Here is a 17,500-nt window from a genome sequence, read left to right as displayed (position 1 = left end):
GAGAGCTGTTCATTAGCCCCATTGCCCCCGTCGGCGGGGGCAATGGGGCTCAAGAGGAAAATGTAGACATATTTCTCAAAACTTTTCCAGATTTTTTTATAAATAAATTATATTTGTGAAAATATAGATTTACAAGCTTACAATATAATCTGCCGCGGCATGACACATTGTGCTGTGAGCTTACGTGGATAATTCATAATGTACCTTTGTACACAAGTACAGATACTCCAAGTAAACATACTTCATTATACTCTCTACCACTGCCTGTGTATTTTGTACTGACCTTGACAATGAGGCCCGAAGTGGTTTTTGCAGCACTGGGACATCCAGTCAGTCGTCTATAGAACAGAACAGAGCAGAGCAGAGCAGAGCAGAACAGAGCAGAGCAGAACAGAACAGAACAGAGCAGAGCAGAGCAGAGCAGAGCAGAACAGAGCAGAACAGAACAGAACAGAGCAGAGCAGAACAGAACAGAGCAGAGCAGAGCAGAGCAGAGCAGAGCAGAGCAGAGCAGAGCAGAACAGAGCAGAGCAGAACAGAACAGAGCAGAGCAGAGCAGAGCAGAGCAGAGCAGAGCAGAGCAGAGCAGAGCAGAGCAGAACAGAACAGAGCAGAGCAGAGCAGAGCAGAGCAGAGCAGAGCAGAACAGAACAGAGCAGAGCAGAGCAGAGCAGAGCAGAGCAGAACAGAACAGAGCAGAGCAGAGCAGAGCAGAGCAGAGCAGAGCAGAACAGAGCAGAGCAGAGCAGAGCAGAGCAGAGCAGAGCAGAACAGAACAGAGCAGAGCAGAGCAGAGCAGAACAGAACAGAACAGAACAGAACAGAACAGAACAGAACAGAATATTTTATGTTTACTTCAACATTTAAAAGCAACAACAACAAAAACAATAAAATCACAGGAAAGCAGAAAAGCTTGTTTCCACTAGTGCTCCATTAAAACACCAAACTCAACAGACTAGTCACTAGGCCGAAACACAACTGGACAGCCAGGGAACAAAATGTGTACTTTGCCCTATATTAATAAAACCAATGCACATCATTCCCTCTCTGTATACCAGCAGTCATCAGCCACTGGAGTAGTGTGGTGGTGTTTAGCTGCAGAAACACATTGCCCTCTATTTGCCTAGCTGTGTTTGATTTAAACAGGGATGTTTTTGGGCAAACAAGACAAACCGTGAAAACACCAAATTACAGTGAGATACACTAGACTACGAGGACAAAGTGTTTCTACAGGTAGGCTACATATACATAAGTGCTGGTATAAAGGGAATTGATGCATGGTAAAAAATGATTTAAGATTAGCTTTAAACTTTAACCAGGGAATTCCAGGATATCAGATGTGCAAGCTCATATAGTAAAACGCACCTGACACTCTCTGTTACAGCCCTTCCTCGGACCGAAGCCGCCGCCCGTGTGGAAGAAGTCGTCAGTGCTCAGGCCGTAGGACCAGCGTTTGCTGGTGAAGTAGAAGGGTCTCATGGGGCTGTAGCGACACGGCTGGATGCTGCCCTGAGGTGACATGTGTGAGCACAGGCACAGCAGCAATGGTGGAAAATGTATACTCAAATGGTTTGCTTAAGTAAAAGTATCAATACTGCAATATAGAACTACTTTGTTACAAGTAAAAGTATGGATATCAAAATGTACTTAAAGTACCAAAAGTAGAAAGTACTCATTATGAAGAATTTCAAATGTAATGTTTTCAAATACATACTGTATACGTGGATCTGCTGTTACACAGTGGGGTCAGGGTACAAGACCCACAACGGCCCTGCAAAAACAAATCAAAAAATCTAATAATAGTATTTTATTCATTCATCTATTTTCATTATTACAACTAGAAACAATATTATAACATTAATAATATAACAACAAATATCATTGTATTTTTTTCATCATCAACATCATTTCAGTAAGAAATTAAACTACATTACGTTAGCTCCAATGAAGCAAACCAGAACACAATCGATTGATTTATCACAAAAATATACATGCTCTGAACAGAACAGAAACAATAAAATCACAGGAAAGCAGAAAATCTTGTTTCCACTAGTGCTCAATTAAACCACCAGAAAAAAAACTCAACAGACTAGTCACTAGGCCGATACAAAGAAACACAACTGGACAGCCAAGGAACAAAATGTGTAGTATGTAACTTTGCCCTGCATATGAATAAAATATTATGCTCTATACATGCTCTGAAAACTGTTTCAGGTGGGTGAGCCGTGGGCACTTCAAAGATGTTCAAGTGATCTTGGTACATAGAAGTTGATCTATTGAAGATTCTGACCTTCAAAGTACATCATTTTTGTTTTGATTGTATTGCTGTATTGTTGTATTGTTCTTTCTGCTTTGGCAATGTAAACGTATGTTTTCTCATGCCAATAAAGCCCTTTGAATTGAATTGAATTGGGCCCTGGTCCATAAAGGTTCTGAATTAAAGTTGTCATTCTAATATTAGTACCATAAAGGTTCTGTTCTTCAGTCCGTCGCAGCGCGCTCCCAGGTCTGGCGGCTCCAGTAATTGGTCAATTCCATAGGCCACGCCCCCTGCGAACACCATCATGCGCTCCACGACTGTCGCACTGTTGTCATTTAACAACATATTACCCTGACAGACAGACACACACACACACACACACACACACACACACACACACACACACACACTTACACTTTACCACTGTGCAATCCGAGCAATAGATGTTATTATTTCTAGGAAGGGAAAAAGTTTATTTTAAGCTATTAATTTGTGTATCTGTGTGTGTGTGTGTGTGTGTGTGTGTGTGTGTGTGTGTGTGTGTGAGTGCATGCATGTGTGTATTACCGGCAGTGTCTTATCACAGCTGTGGGTGATAACCGATCCATGCATGGTTTTTGGTCCTCGCATTCTGGAAAGATTCGACAACTACGCACGCACGCACGCGCGAGCGCGCGCACACACACACACACACACACACACACACACACACACACACACACACACACACACACACACACACACACACACACACACAGATACACAAATTAATAGCTTAAAATAAACTTTTTCCCTTCCTAGAAATAGTGAAGTCAAAAGTACAATAATGTATTTGTCTTTGTAATGTAGAGGAGTGAAAGTTTGTATCCAAACCCACAAATACTCAAATAAAATGAAGATATAAATATATACTTAAAAACATATAATACTAATAAGTAAGTAAGTAAGTGCCGTATAATAGGCCTTGACATGAAAAGTGTTGAAAACTTCTGCTATACCGCATTGAACTTTACCTCTACGTTGCGTACGATGTGAGCCTTGACCGTGTTGGCCAGCAGGTGGCGGTGTTGTGGGTGGAACAGGTACTGGGCTCTCTGTGCAGACATGGAGTTCAGAGCCCGGTCTGTAGGCCAGAACATGGTGAGAGGCTGGTGGATCTTCATGTGGACCAGCGGCAGCATGCCTGCATCCTGGAAACAACATGCAGCAGAACATGGTGAGAGGCTGGTGGATCTTCATGTGGACCAGCGGCAGCATGCCTGCATGCTGGAAAGAACATGCAGCAGAACATGGTGAGAGGCTGGTGGATCTTCATGTGGACCAGTGGCAGCATGCCTGCATCCTGGAAACAGACCAACGCTGTCTCACCCCCCAGTGGTGGAGAAAGTAGGCCTATACTAATTTTTACTGAAAGTATCAATACTGCAATGTAGAAATACTCTGTAAAAGTTTGGAATTAAAAGTAAAATTACAAAAGTAATGTGTGCTGCGTACGTGCTCATACCTGGACCATTTTGCTGAACTTGCGGTATCCGTACATCTCTGCTGCGTCTGTGAAATTCCTCTTTAAAACAACAAAATCAGTCACATGATCTGTCTGTGTGTCTGTCTGTCTGTCTTCATTATCTGCAGTATTGATTAACTTTATTTACACGCACGCACACGCACACACACACACACACACACACACACACACACACACACACACACACACACACACACACACACACACACACACACACACACACACAGACAGACAGACAGACAGGGGTACCTTCGGTAGGACGGGTGGTTTGTCTTGCAGTCTGAATGGAGTGAGAAGTGACTGGACGTAATGAATGACTCCATCTGTTGTAGGAACGTCTGCTTTCACCACCTTCACCCCGTTGACATACACTGAACCCTGAGAACATGATAAGACACATTATATTACTTAATTATTACTTGGACTCAAGACTACTATATTAAATAATATTACATATTATATTAATATGTGATATTACATATTACTTTTGCGCCCCCCACCCGCAAAAAACAGGATGTACAACAACACAATCTTTATTTTTTATTTTTTATCCCACGATTTTGCAACCCTTTTTTTCACCCAGTGTCAATTATCTGTAATCCTGGGCGGAACACTTCCTCTGCCAGCCTGGGGGGGCAGCGGACTGACCTCATGCTTCCTTCCATGCATGAGGAGTCCAAGCTGCTTCTTTTCACCTGACAGGGGGAATTTCCCCGGCCGGACGTAGCGCGTGGAAGGAACACGTTATTCCGATCAGTTCCTTTCCCCTCCATCAGGCGCCCCGGCTGGCGAAGGTGGCAGGGGAAGGTATAGTTTATAGAGACCAGGATCACTGCATGTGAGGGTACATTTTTGTGAGGGTACCTACCCTAGGGGACACAGGGAGAACATGCAAACTCCACACAGAAAGGCCCTTTCACCCCACTCCTCCTCGGGTATGGGCACTGATGACGTGGAGGAGGGAACACGCCGCCAGCGCCCACAGAGTCCCCAGCGGGAATCGAACCCAGGACGTTCTAGCTGTGAGGCGACAGCACTACCGACTGTGCCACCGTGCCCCAACAACACAATCTGTTTAGTCAGCTTCTTTTAGAACTGAATCCAATTGTTTTGAATAATAATAGTCACCAATCATCCAGAAAGGCTATAAAATAAAGCAGCAATCTCCCTCTACCTTTTAAATGAAACAGCCAACAAAACAAAAACAAAAAAGTAATATGTAATATTATGTGCTATTTTTACAAAGTAAATAGGTATAATAGGCTATAGGCTGAATTATGTTACACCACAGAATATGGTGTAACAGTTACCTGTGTAACAGTGAAGTTGAGGGTGTGTCCTGACAGAATATGGTGTAACAGTTACCTGTGTAACAGTGAAGTTGAGGGTGTGTCCTGACACATAATGTGATGTAACAGTTACCTGTGTAACAGTGAAGTTGAGGGTATGTCCTGACACAGAATATGGTGTAAAAGTTACCTGTGTAACTGTGAAGTTGAGGGTGTGTCCTGACACATAATGTGGTGTAACAATTACCTGTGTAACAGTGAAGTTGAGGGTGTGTCCTGACACAGAATATGGTGTAACAGTTACCTGTGTGACTGTGAAGTTGAGGGTGTGTCCTGACACAGAATGTGGTGTAACAGTTACCTGTGTGACTGTGAAGTTGAGGGTGTGTCCTGACACAGAATGTGGTGTAACAGTTACCTGTGTAACTGTGAAGTTGAGGGTGTGTCCTGACACAGAATGTGGTGTAACAGTTACCTGTGTAACTGTGAAGTTGAGGGTGTGTCCTGACACAGAATGTGGTGTAACAGTTACCTGTGTAACTGTGAAGTGGAGGGTGTGTCCTGACACAGAATGTGGTGTAACAGTTACCTGTGTAACTGTGAAGTTGAGGGTGTGTCCTGACACAGAATGTGGTGTAACAGTTACCTGTGTAACTGTGAAGTTGAGGGTGTGTCCTGACACAGAATATGGTGTAACAGTTACCTGTGTAACTGTGAAGTTGAGGGTGTGTCCTGACACAGACACAGCGTGTGGAGTTGTCTTTAAGTCGTCCAGGCGCAACGTCTCACAGGATATCACGTGATTCCACAACAAGTGGGACAAATGACCCGATGCCTTCCACTCCTCTACCTACACACACACACACACACGCACACGCACACGCGCAGGCGCAGGCGCACACACACACACACACACACACACACACACACACACACACACACACACACAGTTATTACCATGTTATTATACATACTATTCTTTATTATTTGTAATATTTATTGTTGTTTGTACGTACGGTGGTGAAGTTGTCTCTGTCTCTGTCTACTGGTATGAAGGTTGTAAATGGACCAACGCCCGAAAAAGTCTCTACAACCCTCTGTAATACATACACACACACATACACTCTGTAAGGGGTGTGCGTGCGTGCGTGCGTGAGTGCGTGCGTGCGTGCGTGCATGCATGCGTGCATGCGTGCGGTCTCTCACCGTTAGCATATGACGGAAGACAGCGTTTTCTGGACGACCAGATATTTCCTGACAGACACAGACAGACAGACAGACAGACAGACAGACAGACAGACAGACAGACAGACAGACAGACAGACAGACAGACAGACAGACAGACAGAAAAGTTACTCCAACATAGTACATGTGTAATATGTCCAAATCGACCAGCTTCGTCAGGAATAGCGTGCTTGTATTTTTCTAAATAGCGTTTATTCATTTATAGTAGTAGTTACCATTCTAGTTGAAGTCCTACAATCTTTTCCGTCTGGGATCAGTCGTGGTGAACAGGTACAGTTGACCTGACCCTGTTGTACATTCACACACCTGGCAAACTTACCACAACCTCCATTATCCTACACGCAAGCACGCATGCACACACGCGCAGTCGTGCAACACACACACACACACACACACACACGAAGATACCGTTGCTGTCGGGAAGAAACATCAGATCTCCAAGTAGCAGATCTACAAGCTCGCATCGCAACTCGTTCAATTGAGCTTGTGAATATGTTTTTTTTCCTTTTTTGCATTTTTACCTCCGCTCACAATGACAATATTATGATATAGCAGTGGGAAAAGTGTACAGCATTCTCTTAATGAACAGCAGTCAAACACTCACAATGCTGCACAGGTTGATGGGGAAACAGAACGTTCCCCTTCCAGAGAAACCAGGCAGACAAGAACAGGCTGTCTGGAACAGTCAGAAAAACACAGTGAATAAAACACAGAACAGGTGAGGTATGTCACACTTGTCACAGTGTTTCTTTGTGTTACAGGAAGTTAACAGACAGTATTACTTACTGTATTAGGTCCAGTTCTAATACATGCTGCTACACGTGGATTGCAACCACCATTGTTAACCAGACAACCGTCAGTCTCTGTAAACACAACACACAGTATTGAAATGTTTTTGTGTTAATACTGTATGGGCCCACACGCACACAATGTTGGAGGGAGATATACTGTATGGGCCCACATGGTGTGCTCCATTACTGTAACTACTTATAGGCTAAGTCATGGGAGGACTGCTGGACTCGATGAAAGGAGAATGGCTGGACACGTACTCCGACTGCCAAGAGAGAGACCGGCAAGTGTGGCAATGGACTGGATGCCAGAAGGTGGAAAGAGGAAGAGAGGGAAGCCAAAAAAGACATTGAGACAGACAGCGAAGGAAGACCTAAGCGAGATGGGTGTCAGCTGGCACGGAGCAAGAAGGGTCGCCAGAGACCGGAGTAAAGGGAGAGGACTCGTCGCCCAATGTTCCAATAGGAACGAGAGGAACTAAGTCTAAGTAATGGGAGGATTGCAGTGTTAACGTTAGGTCGTCAGGGTCAGGGGGTCAGAGTTCAGGCTCATGCATACTCCAGTTTTAGGTGACTCATCTTTTCGGTGGTTAGTGAAAACAGATAGATGTGTTGGAGTGAGCCGTGAGTCGCTTATCACCGTAGCGTCTGACGTCATGTTGTACAATAGTTTTCCCATGCAGGTGGTCACCTTATCACCTAAAACTGGAGTATGTGTGGGCTTTAGGGTTAGGGGTTCAGGGTCAGGGCCAGGGGTCAGGTTCAGGGTCAGGGCCAGGGGTCAGGGCCAGGGGTCAGGTTTAGGGTCAGGGCCAGGGGTCAGGTTTAGGGTCAGGGCCAGGGGTCAGGTTTAGGGTCAGGGCCAGGGGTCAGGTTTAGGGTCAGGGCCAGGGGTCAGGTTTAGGGTCAGGGCCAGGGGTCAGGTTTAGGATCAGGGCCAGGGGTCAGGTTTAGGGTCAGGTTTAGGATCAGGGCCAGGGGTCAGGTTTAGGGTCAGGGCCAGGGGTCAGGTTTAGGGTCAGGGCCAGGGGTCAGGTTTAGGGTCAGGTTTAGGATCAGGGCCAGGGGTCAGGTTTAGGGTCAGGGCCAGGGGTCAGGTTTAGGGTCAGGGCCAGGGGTCAGGTTTAGGGTCAGGGCCAGGGGTCAAGGGTCAGGTACCTTGGCAGTCGACTCCATCTCCAGTGTATCCCTCCTTACAGGAACATGTCCGCTCTCCTGCAGAGACCTTGGTACACACAGCAACCTGGGAACAGCCTCCGTTAGAGATGGAACACAAATCCATCTCTAGACGGACGGACAGACAGAGATGTGACAGACAGAGATGTGACAGACAGAGATGTGACAGACAGAGATGTGACAGACAGACAGAGATGTGACAGACAGACAGAGATGTGACAGACAGAGATGTGACAGACAGACAGACAGACAGACAGACAGACAGACTCAATTGTGTGTAAAATTGTGCATATTTGGACACACCTGAGCGAGGACAGCAGCAAACCTTTTTTTTTTACCACAATAGAACACGATTGACTTGAAGAAACAAGAAGAAAGTCATTTTGTTACGTTATATTGAACTCTCACATTTACACTGATTTATTTATACACACACAGCGAAGCTAATCGTTTGATTTTTTTAAGCGTCCACAATTCACACATTCACACACCAATGGTGGCAAGCTACCCCCCCCCCCCCCCCCCCCGCCCCCAAAAGTGTGTTGGTGTGCTTGTCTGTGTTTCCCAGACCTAATAGTGTGTGTGTGTGTGTGTGTGCGTGAGTGCGTGTATGTGTACATAAGTCAGTTTGTGTGGCGCGCCTACTGTACCTTTGCAGTGGGTTCCGTTGCCTTGGTAGCCAGCCACACACACACAGATACCCAACGCCGACATTGGCCCTGTGATACAACTGGACGGACAGGATAGGTCAGTCAATCGTCCAATCGATCAATCAATTGATTATACAATCAAGTCATTTGACTTACTTGGCGCTCTCGTCACACACACCCCCACATGCGTCATCTTTGATCTCTGAGAGAGAGACAGACAGACAGACAGACAGACAGACAGACAGACAGACAGACAGATTCAATTTTCCGGAATTATATCTGCAAACAATAAGCATGTACTGTAGGATGTGTTAGTATAATAATAGGAATACTAATATGGATGTGTGCGTGCATGCGTGCGTGCATGCATGCGTTGCCTTACCTATGGTACAGTTGACTCCCTTCCATCCTTTGTAACAAACACATCTTCCACTTCCTGTTAACCCATCATCACACTTCCCCTGACCACATACACACTCTGACACACACACACACACACACACACACACACACACACACACACACACACACACACACACACACACACACACACACACACACACACACAGAAACAGGTTTTGAGTGAGTAAGTACGTGAAATTGTAAATGTAAATTTTTGTCGACTAAAACTATGATTAAAATGTTTCATCAACTACCTTTTTTCACTGAGGAGAACTGAATAAAAACAAAATAAAAACTGATGACTAAAACGTCTAAGACTAAATATATTGACAATTTCGTCAACAAATAAAACCTAGACTAAAACGTTGGGGACGGACTAGTGGAGAAGTAAAAGTCTGTGTTTCTGAGGCTAGTGGAGAAGTAAACGTCCAGTAGATCTAAAAGATGAGTCTTTTTATGCTTGGTTGCGCTCTGAAATGAGCAGTTCTACAGATCTACAAGTTTGTGTCTACAAACACTTGATTGCTATTTTCAGCATGCAATCAAGTGTAAAAATAGCCATAACGACGCCACCAAGACCCGCCAAAACACATGTTTGTCGACACAAATCAACTGTAGATTTAGGTAGAACTTGCAACTCGGACAGTTTTAAACCTTTTTATTCAACAGGTTGCAGCCAATAAAATGACCTTTCAATGTAACTGACCTGACGAAGATGTTACATCGAAACGTTGTCATTTTATGGCCTGCACCCTGCTGAATAAAAAAGGCTTAAACTGCTCCAGTGCCTTCCTTCTACCTACCAGTCCATGCAGCAGACCAGCCTACCACAGCCTACCAGTCCATGCAGCAGACCAGCCTACCACAGCCTACCAGTCCATGCAGCAGACCAGCCTACCACAGCCTACCAGTCCATGCACCAGACCAGCCTACCACAGGCCTGAGGCGCAGTGGAACCCCCTTGTGCTCAACTGTAGATTTATTCAAATTGTATTCAAAAATATGACAAAATTTAATAAAAATGTTGCTGTCAAAATGCAACACCGTTTCCACCACTGATAATACAATAATGTAATAGTTGATTTACTAGCGGTACAGTTGGTTCCATATCTCCCGGGTTCACAGCCTTCACACGCGCTGCCATGGAAACCCTCCAAACAACGACACTCTCCGTTGCCTAGGTGACCGTCCTGACACTGTCCGTGATTGGAGCAGGGACTGTCCTGGTCGCCGGGACACTTGTAACACTCGTGGCCGTAGTAACCACTGCAACAGGACATGTCCTGCAATAGCAATTTACAATTTAGACGCACATAATCCAGAGTGGTTCACAATAGCGAGGACAACACAAGGTAATACATCAAATGCATAGAAATGTGTCTCTGTGTCCATAATAAAACATTTGGCATTGGCAACTACGACTCGAGTGTGCGGATATAAATGGTTTATTATTAGTGTTTATCCCGTTGGCTGGCACTGGCTGGTGTGCTGTGCACCTTTTGATAACTGTAATGTAACACTATATCTGTTATTGATAGTGACGTACGTCTGTGATGTAGACACATTTTACTCGACATCCATCGACTAACTTCCTCTTCGTTCCAACTCTCTTCCTGTATTCACAGTTAGGCTTCATTTTGGCTGGAAAAGTACTCCGGACCTGCAATAGATACCAGCATTAATATATACTGTACATGTACTGTATATATGTGTATCTATATGTGTATCTACACATATCTATCTATCCTTGTAGTTTTTCATAAAATAAAAACTAGAACTAAACCAGCAAACCCACTTTAAGAACTAACCAAAACTGAAATACAAATTGAAAGCAAAAAGTCAAAATGAATCATATAAAACGAATACAAAACGAATAACTCTGGTGCGTGCATGTGTGCATGCATGTGTGCATGCATGTGTGTCATACTGGTTTCAAGAAGCTGAAGACACAGCGAGGAAGTCCTTCACAATCTGTACAATCACCCTGACAGACAGACAGACAGACAGACAGACAGACAGATTAGATGGAAGTATATATACATATATTTATACATACACAAGTCATTTCATTGATTAAATGGAAATTTCACTTTCCCAATATTTTTTTTTAAGTTTCTTGATTCAGTATTTAGATACTTCCTATACAATCCCATCTAATGCAGGGGCTCTCAATCTTTTGGGCTGGCGGCCCCCAAAAAAGACTCACATTGATCTGAAGGGAAACAGGTCTACTGCAGTGGTTCTTGCGGATTCTGAGGACCTGATTGAGCACCATGAGGGCAGCGGGAGGATCCATGGTCTGCACAAAGCCTCCGTCCAAAGGCACGTCATTCACCATGGTCTGGAGGAGAGGGTTTTACATTGGCAAATATATGTATTATTAACCTATTCAGCCTTGTTGAATACTAGAATTTCGCCGCCCTGCGGGCGGCGAATCCTAGTTACGTTGCAGCGCAATATGGGAAGAAGGAAATTGCGGGAGTTGACAGACTCCACTTCATGTTTCAGCTGTGTTTTTAAACTGAAATTGCGGGAGTTGACTCCACATGTAGTAACGGATGGGTTATTATGTGTAGTGTAGTGTAGTCAACATGTTAAGGCTCGTACACACTGCCCGATATTTGCTGCGATTATGCTTTCGGGGAGCAAAAACCCCTGATCTGACGTTAAGTGGTGCCCAAATGGTAGATCACGATCTACAAAGGCTTTGCAGGTAGACCACATGACATGGCACTAAAAATATATATAATTTTAATATAAACGATTTTTGCATCTGCCGCTTTAGATGACCTGAGATGACTTGATTGATTGACATCAAAAAGGGCCTGTCAGCTCAAACACACAATGCAATACTGGTTGTTGCTTACAATCATCAGTAGCAAAGTCAAATACCAACAAAAATAAAAGCCTACGATTTGCATTTTTCCCCCTCTATTTCCCATTCCATGTGCGTTTGTCTTATATGTAGCCTATATGAAAGGCCCCTCAATTACATTTTGTAACTATTTTCAGCAATGGGATGATAGTTTTATTTGGTGGGTATGTTGAGCTGGTCGTTTTGAAAGTAGCTCTCAAGTCCATAAAACAAACTAACATAGGCTACTTCTCTATAAGCAGAATCATGAATAGGCCTATTTAATTTATACAAAAGGAGAAGAGAGAGAGAGAGAGAGCAATGTGTTTGTGGCTCAAACTTTGTCTAATATTGTTTTAGAGCAGTGGTTCTCAAACATTGTCATGCCAAGAGCAAAGGACCCCCAATATTTTTTCAATCTACAAAAATAATCCCAAAATCGCTTATAAATTAAATTACATTACTTACTAATCGCTTATTTGGCAACACTGGCCAGAAACGACCAGTGTTGTTTTTTTTTGTCTTATTTTGTATAGACCTAGGTGGCTTGTTTCTACCATAGAGTTATAGTGGCAACACCTCTGGCTTCTAGCTCGCTAGCTGGATATGTGCTGCGTCTCTGTACTGTCAGTCCCAGCTCCGTGACTGGGAGATTGGACTGTCTAGTCTGGATAGAACTTCCTGTTACAGTTAAATCAATATAAAAGTACCACACAACTGAAAAGTATCGCGACTGTGACCGCAAGTTAGAAACGTGTGTGGCTATAATGACGCACAGCTGTTATGTAATCGCGCATCTATAAGTTCTAATCGTGTGTGGTGTTTCGTCGGGAGCCGGGACTGTGTGTGTGTGTGTGTGTGTGCATGCAATTCAAAGGGCTTTATTGGCATGCAATGCGAACAGCCGTGGTGGAGTTACAGGAATGCGTGTGTGTGTGTGTGTGCATGCAATGAGAAGCCAATGTCAAGTAGCGAACAGTGTAATTCTTTCACGTCGGGAGCCGGGACTGTGTGTGTGTGTGTGTGTGTGTGCATGCAATGCGAACAGCCGTGGTGGAGTTACAGGCATGCGTGTGCGTGTGTGTGTGTGTGCATGCAATGAGAAGCCAATGTCAAGTAGCGAACAGTGTAATTCTTTCACTTCGGCAAAAAACAGCTATTGACAAACAACAATGTTGATGTAAGTAACACGATCGCTGAGAGAGATATAGTTTATATACAGACATTTAGAAGGAATAAGCTAAATCCAATTCGTCCCCTTCCTTGTTTGTGTGTTGTCCTGCGAGGACGGAGAGAACGCTGCAGTTTGGGAGCTATTGACGTGTGAGAACTACTGGCCAAAATGTCATAAAAAACACAACACCTAAATTCGGAATGTTATGGTGACCTATTGAGCACAAACAGACCATCATGATTTGCTTGCTGGACCTATAATTAATTTATGTGCATTAAATTTCCACCGCGGCCATGTAAATAAAAAGCAAGATGGCTGTGTTGGGCTGAGAGCTGGTGACTGTGATTGACGTGTGAGCCGGGGGCGGGCCATCTTCTCAATGGCTGGGCCGCACATATTTTGCGCACAGTTTTGCGCACAGCTTTGCCCACGTGACCAAGTTAAGAAATGTAATAATAGATACTCTAAATGCATTTCGGTAAGCTTTGAACCAAAGGGCTGCTTTGACTTTATTACAGCTTTTCAAACAGCTAAGCCGACTTCTCCATGCTTACTCTCCCTCTGTTAACGAATCTGTACTTGTGTAACTATTTGTGATTCGCTCTTATCTTTGGGCCATACCCTTATATGAACATTTAGTATAGCATATCTTAGACCTGACTATAAGAACTGTCTGATTGGTGCTGAGGATTCTTGTGCCCGGCCGGAGGGGCTGCCAGAACAGCTGCTATTCTTCTTACATAAATTGTCAACCTAAATCGGCACCAAAGTATAGCATGTTACAATTGTCACATGCTATACTTCGGATATTCATATTTTACAATATAACATTTACTATAAATCAGGGGTCTTCAACTTTTTAACTTTGAAGCTCTCTCTCTCTATGGGTCTGGGTGTACAGTACCTGGTTAAGGTGAGACGTAGTGGTACAGTACCTGGTTGTGCTGGTTAAGGTGGAACTGGACTTGGTAGTTGGGGCCTAGCAGGGTGCTTTTCAGAAGTCCGTCTGTCACATGGTCTGGGAACAGCATTTCTTCTGGGATGATGTGATATTCAAACTCATCTAGAGTCTGAGAGAGAAACACAGCTGGTTCATCCATTCATCTAGGCATCCATCCACACATTACCCCAGTTCAGTTGGCAGTATGGAGTATGAAACAGTGTTGATTTTGACATTTCGTTTTAGTCATATTTTAGTCATTTGAAATGTTGTTGAAAATACCATAAGTTTAGTTGACAAAAATGTATTTTGGCCGGCCGTAACTGAAATGCCCGATTCATACTCAGCTGTGTGCTAAAAATAGCAGATCTACAAGCTCATTCATTTTGTAGATCGACTATTTTCGGAGAGTGAAACCCAAATACATGAAGCATAAAATGACTTGTTCTACTGGATCTCTTCTTGACGAAATTCTCAGTATATTTAGTCTTAGTTTTAGTCATCATCGCTTAGTCATTTTTCATCATAGCTTTATAGTTGACTAAATCAACATGAAGGTGTCTTAAGAACGTTTTTATCGACCCCCCCCCCCAGTTAGAATGTTTCATCCATTAGGACCTACCAGTCGGGTGGAGTTAGTCTTTCCCAGGTAGTCTCTGACTGCATCGTCGGTGGGCAGTAGGATGGTGTTGGAGTGCGTGTCCAACTCTTCTGACAGGTTGAAGAGCTAACACACACACACACACACACACACGCATGCACGGACGGACGGACAAATAGTTTAGCCATGGCAGCTAGGGGTTCCATGACACAAGTCCATGTGCCTCAGAATACGCAGATAATATTTGGAATTTATCAATATCACTTCAGTTTAACCACTTAAACCCTCTAGTAAGACAAACCAACAAACCGCCAAAAATAGACGATCTACAAGCTTACAACGTGTCACAACGTGGCGCATTGTAACCTTATAGATTGGATATTGTACGAAGTACAAGGTTATGTCGTAATGGAAACTGATATTCTCTCTAGTTTTCCTCGTGAGTCGTGATACATACTGTATCTTAGGAGGGAAGATTTATATAGTTACGTACCGTAATATGACATACTGTAAATGTAATATGAGGTTCTAAAGTTTAAACACAGACAGGTCTTACCAGGGCATGATCTCTAAACAGGGAGAAGTTGGACGTGGAGTTTAGAAACTCCATCAGGGAGTGGGGGTCAGGGGGGAGGTCTGAGATGGGCGGGAACAGAAACTGACCACAGACAGACAGACAGACAGACAGACAGACAGTGGACAATTGATTTCAGAATACTATTGTTGCATTATAAAGCTTTACATGGTTTGGGTCCAAAATACATTACACCTCTCAGGTCACCTCTGTCCCTAGAATCAAAACTAGATGTGGAGAAGCAGCATTGCGTTGTTATGCACGGCACCACTTGTAGCTCTTTTAAGTAACGAGTCAACGACTAAAAACCTTTCTGTTTGTCTCTGCCTTTTATCTTGTTTTGTCTTCTCTCTTCGGCACTGTAATTTTTTTTTTCAATTGTTACTTGATTTGTTTTCATTGCATCCTAAATATGTATTTTTATAATGCGTGTTCCTTTGCTTGATGTATTATGTAAACTAAAGCACATTGAATTTCCTCGCTTATCGTATCGTATCGTATCGTTATCTCTACTGTTATGATACATTATGTTAAGTGTCAGACCTGGTCTATAATGTGAAGGTATCCATTGATAGCAGGCAGGTTAGAGCGGATGATAGAGACATTCCCAATCTTCAGCACCTGAAACAAACACAGTGGATATCACAGCTACGCCTATAGGGTTTTACTTCATTGTCACACAAATAATTGCGATTAAACATGGGAACATATATGAATAAAAATAGCATTTCTGTTTGCCTTATAGGCTTTGTAAAAAAAAGGGAAAAAAAACTATTGCACAGGGCAGATATGACAAATAAATATATAAAGAAATGACTGACGTTGTTTATTAAATGTATATTTAAGGGTTAGGTGCTCGTGAGCTTCTTTAGATTATTGTTATTGGAGATTATAATTTTTTGTTTATATTTAGAGTAGCCATTTGGGTTATCTGCATGTCAGATTGAGAACCACTGTGTTACCCCGGTGTCATTGCTAACTGTCCAGCGTGTAGGTGTGGTGGTGTTACCCCGGTGTCAGTGCTAACTGCCCAGCGTGTAGGTGTGGTGGTGTTACCCCGGTGTCATTGCTAACTGTCCAGCGTGTAGGTGTGGTGGTGTTACCCCGGTGTCATTGCTAACTGCCCAGCGTGTAGGTGTGGTGGTGTTACCCCGGTGTCATTGCTAACTGCCCAGCGTGTAGGTGTGGTGGTGTTACCCCGGTGTCATTGCTAACTGTCCAGCGTGTAGGTGTGGTGGTGTTACCCCGGTGTCATTGCTAACTGTCCAGCGTGTAGGTGTGGTGGTGTTACCCCGGTGTCATTGCTAACTGTCCAGCGTGTCGGTGGGCTCAGGGTGGGCACACTGCTGCCCACCAACCTCTCCAGCTGTTCCACAGAATACACTCCTGGCAGGAAGTGGGCCCTGCAATGACAACCAGTAGTGGACAGACTAAGTACTCAACCTGCAGTTACTTGCGTCAAAGTATAATAGAAGTCGGGTGGAAACCTCATATGTCCAAAACTGTTACTTTTCAGGATTTCAATTTCAAAAATAGCAAAAGTAGCAGATCTATCTTCAAGCTCGACACACGGTGCGGTGTTGTAGATCTGCTACTTTTGTGTGAGGCTGTAGTATGATCAAGTATAGGGCGATAATTTACAGGGGGGGGGGGGAGGATAAGGAGTACTTTTGGCACGAAAGTACATTTTGATGGCAATGCTGTACTTTTTACTCAAGTTAAATCTTCATTTATAGGACGTTTACTTGTAAACAGAGTATTTCTACATTGTGGTGCTCCTGCTACTTTTACTTTACAAGATGAGGCATGCGGTGGCGTTGTTCCCAGAAGCTGTACAGGCTGCGACTGATTGTGCTGTTGGCGCTTGAGGATGGAACCAGAGCCGTCACGTTCCCACTGACATCCACCTGGCCATTGAAATTGCTAAGCTGTGTGGAAACAAGTGGGGGAAAAGTACACACATCCAGACCATTAGACCAGGGTTTCTCAAAGTGGGTGCAAAATGGGTGCACCCTAGGGTGC

The 17,500-nt window shown here is 43.9% G+C and overlaps 1 protein-coding gene across 1 annotated transcript in view; it reads right to left on the bottom strand.

Annotated features, from left to right (window-relative positions):
* Positions 1-17,500, bottom strand: part of stab1 (stabilin 1) — a 61,556-nt gene that overhangs the window by 18,943 nt on the left and 25,113 nt on the right. The window contains exons 29-56 of the mRNA XM_080787338.1: positions 17,270-17,406; positions 16,770-16,881; positions 16,022-16,099; positions 15,461-15,562; positions 14,926-15,030; positions 14,299-14,433; positions 11,542-11,676; positions 11,263-11,319; positions 10,882-10,995; positions 10,423-10,618; positions 9,316-9,411; positions 9,090-9,135; positions 8,934-9,013; positions 8,266-8,391; positions 7,106-7,182; positions 6,924-6,995; positions 6,535-6,654; positions 6,281-6,328; positions 6,091-6,171; positions 5,778-5,924; positions 4,035-4,163; positions 3,765-3,824; positions 3,274-3,450; positions 2,828-2,908; positions 2,465-2,611; positions 1,715-1,771; positions 1,366-1,509; positions 284-338 (exon numbers count right to left, since the gene is read on the bottom strand). Coding sequence (XP_080643464.1) covers positions 284-338; positions 1,366-1,509; positions 1,715-1,771; positions 2,465-2,611; positions 2,828-2,908; positions 3,274-3,450; positions 3,765-3,824; positions 4,035-4,163; positions 5,778-5,924; positions 6,091-6,171; positions 6,281-6,328; positions 6,535-6,654; positions 6,924-6,995; positions 7,106-7,182; positions 8,266-8,391; positions 8,934-9,013; positions 9,090-9,135; positions 9,316-9,411; positions 10,423-10,618; positions 10,882-10,995; positions 11,263-11,319; positions 11,542-11,676; positions 14,299-14,433; positions 14,926-15,030; positions 15,461-15,562; positions 16,022-16,099; positions 16,770-16,881; positions 17,270-17,406 — 2,914 coding nt within the window. The remainder of the gene's footprint in view (positions 1-283; positions 339-1,365; positions 1,510-1,714; positions 1,772-2,464; positions 2,612-2,827; positions 2,909-3,273; positions 3,451-3,764; positions 3,825-4,034; positions 4,164-5,777; positions 5,925-6,090; positions 6,172-6,280; positions 6,329-6,534; positions 6,655-6,923; positions 6,996-7,105; positions 7,183-8,265; positions 8,392-8,933; positions 9,014-9,089; positions 9,136-9,315; positions 9,412-10,422; positions 10,619-10,881; positions 10,996-11,262; positions 11,320-11,541; positions 11,677-14,298; positions 14,434-14,925; positions 15,031-15,460; positions 15,563-16,021; positions 16,100-16,769; positions 16,882-17,269; positions 17,407-17,500) is intronic.

Source organism: Protomyctophum bolini, assembly GCF_963924005.1.
Source record: "Protomyctophum bolini genome assembly, chromosome: 2".
Taxonomy (NCBI): domain Eukaryota; kingdom Metazoa; phylum Chordata; class Actinopteri; order Myctophiformes; family Myctophidae; genus Protomyctophum; species Protomyctophum bolini.
The sequence above is the reverse complement of the archived record's forward strand: the minus strand, read 5'-3'. Positions and strand labels throughout refer to the sequence as shown.